Source organism: Papaver somniferum, chromosome 3, assembly GCF_003573695.1.
Source record: "Papaver somniferum cultivar HN1 chromosome 3, ASM357369v1, whole genome shotgun sequence".
Taxonomy (NCBI): Eukaryota; Viridiplantae; Streptophyta; class Magnoliopsida; order Ranunculales; family Papaveraceae; genus Papaver; species Papaver somniferum.
Window position 1 is genome coordinate 22,779,353 of NC_039360.1, and position 6,367 is coordinate 22,785,719.

The window sequence follows — 6,367 nt, forward strand, 5'->3', positions numbered from 1 at the left end:
ATTTGCTTTCACTTTCTATGTTAAACTGTCTGAAACTCTAAGAAAATAAATAAACCTAGACAAATATCCTGTGGTCTTTGAATTCTTGTTCACCAATATTCTTATCCTTCATGGTTTTGTTATTATTGTGTACTGGTTCATAAGATGAATGAATAAGATACACTTGATTGTCGCTGTCACTCTCTCTTTTTCAGGTGGTTATTACATGGTTTTCTCCACCATCACAAATTTTAATTTCCTGTAGTCATTACCTGTTTGATTATATGGCTCAAAGAATACAAGTCTTTTTATTTTCTCTATTTTCTTGACTTTTTGTACAGATAATTGTACTGATGAATAGACTCTGTTGGCTCAAATTTTTTATTGATACAATTGTTTAGGTTCTTTCCCTGTTTTGTCACTTCAAAATTTATTACCATCAAGAGTTTTTTCTTCTTTTTATTCTTGGAAATTTGAGTTTATGTGGTTGACTCAGAGATAAGCTTGAGAACCTTAAACTTATATAAACTGAGTATCTGACAGAATTGAATTATGTGAAGAGGTTATTGTTATTGTGATATACTTTGATTCTCATGGGTACACTTTCAGAACATGAACCTCTTCTTTTGAACAAAGCTGATGAAGCTGATTATGCGAAGAAAGTGCCCCAATATATTCCATTTGTACTATGGGTTATCAAATTCATCATATCGGTGATTTTTGTTGCATGGGGTACCCTTATTGTTTGGTACCCGACCAAGTTTATGCAGGGAATCTTAGAATCAATGCTTATGGCTACAATTGGAACAATTTTCGGGATCACTGGTAAGATATTGTAACAAAAGATGTTTATTTTCATTTTCATGGTTTATCCATTTTTTCATATGCAGATTAGTTTTGCTATTAGCTTGAGTAGGACTACTTTCTTTTACGTGATATAACTCTGAACAAGTGATGATATCTTCGTTTTGCACAACTGCAGGAAGTGTTTTTTTGATATTCAGTGGCCCAGTTCTTCTCATGACATTTCTGTCATTTGTATATCTAATGATCTCGCCAGCTGAGGAGTTCCATGGGTACGCAACTATCTATGTAGCTGTATGAGTTTCATTTCTGCTTTTGACTACTAGTTCATATAATGTCATAACACCTGTGCTTACTTTTAAGGTTAGTATAATTTCTTCGGTTTGCTAAACATTTCAGTAAGAAGAAGCTGAAATTTCCAACATTCCGACTGTGGACTTTCCCCGTGCTCGTGGGTGGACCATTCGGTGTTGTTTCTGCTGCTGAATTGATTGGAATAGTCTTCTTCATTGTCTATGTTATCTGGGCAGTTGCAGTTTACACCATACAGAACCGTGAGTCGATATCTAAGTTCAACCTGCCTTTCTGGGAAGAAAGGTACACTTTAATAACAGTTATCCATAAAGTTTTTGTCTCTTGTTTTGGATTTCCAGAGGAATCAGTGCCCTAAGACATTCTATGTTCTTTACTTCGTTTCATGACAAATTCAGTCTGTATGCTTCTTTCCAGAAAGTGTCTGTCAGCAATTTGGTCTCAGGCTGTTACCAGTTTCACTATAAAAGTACAAAGTGGCAACTACTCGCCGTTGTAGAAGCCTTTTGTTCTTTTGATTTACTAACGCCGACGATTTTCATCTGTAGTTACCAGATGCTGGAACTTTCTGGACTGCGCATTGGATCTATCGGATTATTCTGCTTGGCACTTTTGTTTATACCCATAACAAGGGGGTCCTTTCTTCTGCGATTCATCGATATTCCTTTTGAAGTTTCTACTAGATATCATGTATGGTTGGGGCATCTCACGATGGTCATCTTTAGTGTGCACGGATTATGTTATTTACTGGCATGGGCTATGCAAGGGCGCCTACTAGAAGAAGTGAGTTATTCTACAACCCTGGATGCAACTCAACAAGAGTTGTCTTTCCTCTTTGAATTTCATTATTCATGAACCACTTCTGTTAGGTTGGCACTAAGTGGATACTTACTGTTATGACCAGACCTCTCTCTTAGTTGACTACTCTAACATCCTGTATCTCTTTACGATTTCAACTATATAACCACTTTGAGGATTTTCAACGGTTGGATCCTGTGTTCTTTCTCAAACTGTCATGTACATAGCAAGAGAGGGACTAAAACTCTTAATTTGTCAGGTTTCTAGTGCGTATGAGTGGACTAGATACGCAAACTCTTGACCATATTATTAATAATTTATTGTGGTTTTTGTCTATTCAGATGTTGCAATGGAATGATTTTGGTATCGCTAATCTTCCTGGAGTAATCAGCCTTTCAGCAGGTTTATTAATGTGGATAACATCATTCCATCCAGTCAGGAAGCAGTACTTTGAGTTGTTCTTCTACACACATCAGCTGTATGTGGTCTTCTTCGTCTTCATGGCTTTGCACGCTGGAGACTTTGTTTTCAGCATATGCGCTGGAGGAATATTTCTTTTCCTTACCGATCGTTTCTTAAGATTCTGTCAATCACGAAAAACAGTCGACTTACTTTCAGCCACTTGTTTACCCTGCGGAACTGTAGAACTGGTCATTTCAAAACCTAAAAGTAATAATAGCTCTTCTCAACCTAGTAATTTTGTATTGTCTTTTGTCCCTAAGCAAAACCATAACTTGAAAGTTTTATTTTGGCAATGCAGATTTGCAGTACAATGCACTCAATTTTATTTTTCTTCAAGTGCGTGAATTGTCATGGTTGCAATGGCATCCCTTCAGTGTATCATCCAGTCCTTTGGATGGTAAACATCATATGTCAGTTCGTATAAAGGTACTTGGGGGATGGACGAAGAAACTGAAAGATAACATCTCAAAAGTCTCAGAAGAGCCTGATAAAGAATTATCCACCCAACTTCATCCAAGGTTAACTGCTTCAGTTGAGGGTCCATACGGGCATGCGTCACCTTACCACTTGATGTATATGCCATACCGTTTGATTGCACTTATATTTGTATTTGTGATAAACATGTTTACTAAAAAAAAGACATTTTTCTGGCACGATCCTTACATATTTTTCACCTTAGACCAGCTCTATCTGAGTTGCCTGTACTTAATTTTCTAAACTGAATCGCTCATTTTTATGTACTTATGTTCCTCTTTCTCTTGTTTCTAGGTATGAGAACCTTATTTTAGTTGCTGGAGGCATTGGCATTTCTCCATTCCTGGCTATCTTGTGTGACATATTTCACCGTGTTGAACTGAGCAAGCCTTGTCTGCCGAAAAATATACTACTTGTCTGGGCCGTAAAAAGAACGAATGAGCTTTCTCTGTTTTCTTCAGTTGACATAGAGTCAATTTGTCCATCTTTTGCAGACAAAATCAAGCTTGAGATGCATACTTACATCACACAAGAAACAGAGCCTCCGTTGGTAAGTTTCACTATGAAAAATCTTCTGCAACTCATGTTCTAAATTGCCTTGTCAGGTTTGGCCATTGCACCCATTCTGTGGAAACAACAAACACCCACTTAGATTTTGGAACCCTTAATGTTTTGTTGATTCATGTATATTGCAGGAAGATGGTGAGGTTGGCAAGAGCACCAGACGGTCCTACTTTCCTACGAAAAACCAAAACAAAATGTCTGGTTTGGCTGGAACAGTAAATAATATATGGCCTGGAATTTATGCGATCACATCTACAATTGGCTTTGTAATTTTTATGGCTTTGACAGAATTATTTTACATAAAGCCATTTGGTGTCACTGCATGGTGGTTGAAAGGACTTCTCTTTGTAGCTTGCATGATTGCAGGTATCCTCGTTTTTGGCGGTCTTGTGGTGGTGTTATGGCATCTATGTGAAAGAAGAGATATGAATGATGCAAAGTGGATGGAAGAAGATGAAAAGAGTAACTCTGTGCAGTATAATAAGCTAAGGACATATCCTGATGCTTACCAGACAACTGTTGCTAATTTAACAACTGCAAATTATGGACGTCGTCCAGATTTTGAAGGTAATACTAAAGCTAAATTACTGATAGATTCAGTATTTATGAAGAAGCTTAGTTTTTCCGTAAGTAGTTGTCTCACTGAAACTCATTTGCATATCTGCCATCATAGAAGCTAGGTTCGGCGCTACTGGTTTGCCAGACCTCTTGTTACTAGTATTATCTATTTGCTCATCCCCATCTGGATTAGTTTTCTTTATATTGTTGAAACCATTTTGTTTCTTCTTCTTCAGAGATTTTCTATTCGGCGTCTGAGAGGTGGGGAGGCAATGTTGATGTGGGTGTCATTGTTTGTGGTCCATCAACATTAGAATCAATTGTTGCCAAGGAATGCAGGTCCAAGAACATAAAGAGGAGCAAGAATCAGCCATTCTTCCATTTCAACAGTCACAGTTTCGAGCTTTAAATATTTTGACTGCAACATCAACTCATTGTCATCATCAAATCCTTCATACATACGTTTAATACATACCTAAATGATACTAGTCATGTGCATGTTCGTTATCTCTGTATATCATGTCTATATGTGATCTGGTTCAAGGTTTTGTAACAAGTCTATATTTATATTAAATCTTACAAGTAGAGTGCACGTGCGTTGCACGAAAGACGCAGAGTTTCACACCTTCACTCCAGTTTACGCCATCTGCTTAACATGATATGCAACACATTTACTTTGCTGCGTAAATGACAGTTCCTGAGTCAAAGGTCGAGGGAACTGCAACCATGACTGACAGGCTACTTGGATATTCTTCAACATTACAGTCTGCACTCGGTGAACAATCTTCCCAGATGATGACTTTCACTTTGTTTCTGCCTTGTTTGGAGAAAATAGTTAAAAAAAATTCTACAGAATTAAATTAAACTTAGCAAGCCTGACATATTCACACAATTTGGAAAGATGAACCTTAGGCACTCCAAGTTAAGTCCACCAATAATATGCTGTCAGTTTGTAGGCCCAAGGCGTTTGTTCCTCTCTGGAAAGGTTGAACTTGGCAAGTGAAAATACAGTAGCTTCGTGATCCGAGGGTTCTTGGGGATGAAAAATGTGAAGCTCATCTCCTTGCAAATGGAATCAGCCAGGATTAACCTGGAAACTGTTGCACCATATAATTGTAATTCTCAACACCGGAGTATATTAAAGCTGAAATTGTTGTAATCTGGACACTCACATTTTGATCAGTCATAACCATCTCCAAGCTAGTTTCCTCATTTGTAGACACAAAATCAACCAAATAAAGACTATAAATTTCAACAAACCTTATCAATCATTGTGTTCAAAATCGTAAAGGAATAATGACAAACTAATGACATTATAGCAAGCGAAAGGTTGCACTTCATATCTCAAGAATGTGAAGTTTTTGGAAGAAAATAAGAGGAGAAGTGGGAGCCATACAAACATCAGTTAAAGTTGGGAGAAAAAGAGTCTATGATGCCAATTGGTATTATAGCCTCAAAAAACATCAGTTCAATTGATTCTCATATCAACAGCCTAAGACAGCTTTAAAGAACACCCTGTGGAAAATCACATATTGTTTGCTTACTACGGCCAAATAGCCGATTGAATCTCACCTATGAACCAAAACACTTATATAATATTCTCTCCGTTCTTTTTTAATATGTTGGTTTTGTTTTTAGCAAAATTTAAGAAAACTAAGAGAACTAATCATTGAAAGTGGTCCTCGTGACACTTGTCAATAAAAGAAATGAAATGAAGTGGTCCCCATGACACTTGTTAGCAAAAGAAGTAAAGTGAAGTGGTCCACATAACACTTGTCATCAAAAGAAGTTAAGAGAAAAGTGGTCCCAAAAAATTAAATTACATTTGACTTTGCCAATTAGGAAACTGGCCTATTTTTTGAAACTTTTATTTATAAAAACTGGCCTATTAAAAAAACGGAGGGAGTAAGAAAATACCAAATTAGGAACAAACATAAATCCTCATTATCATCGAATTTAAATTTTTTGACGTAGCTGCACAACCTCTATTCAACTAATTTCATAGACCAATAAGACGAAAATGCTACATTTATATATCAATTGGTGTGATTATTGAATAGCATACCATTCAAAACCACTGAAGAACATAAACTGAATAAAACCCCTAAACTGAAAGAACCCTAGAATTACAGAATAAAGTAATCACGATTTTAGTTTTAGGAACCCGATCGAAGAGGAGACAAACGATCGATTGAGTTCTTCGTCTCCATCATTGTTTGTTCGAACCTAGTGGAAGATTCAGGCAGTGAGATCTTTTGCTATTTAGGGAGGAGAAGAGAGAGTTAGGGAGATGAATTATCGAAGAGGACGAAAAGGAGGAGACTGTTTCTGTTTACGTACAGTGAATGTTTTTTGAGTTTCATAAGATCTGACGACATAAGTTAGATATGGACATAATCCCACGGCGATTTATAAA

At 36.9% G+C, this 6,367-nt stretch overlaps 1 protein-coding gene across 1 annotated transcript; it reads left to right on the plus strand.

The window, feature by feature from the left end:
- The first annotated feature begins 312 nt into the window (after positions 1–312).
- On the plus strand, positions 313–4,581 carry LOC113355553 (ferric reduction oxidase 6-like). Its single transcript, XM_026598436.1, has 9 exons — positions 313–804; positions 962–1,055; positions 1,183–1,380; positions 1,644–1,878; positions 2,235–2,562; positions 2,654–2,927; positions 3,124–3,379; positions 3,525–3,960; positions 4,188–4,581. The coding sequence occupies exons 1-9, from the start codon at positions 573–575 to the stop codon at positions 4,358–4,360; spliced, it is 2,226 nt and encodes a 741-aa protein (XP_026454221.1). The 5' UTR covers positions 313–572; the 3' UTR covers positions 4,361–4,581.
- The last annotated feature ends 1,786 nt before the right edge of the window (positions 4,582–6,367 follow it).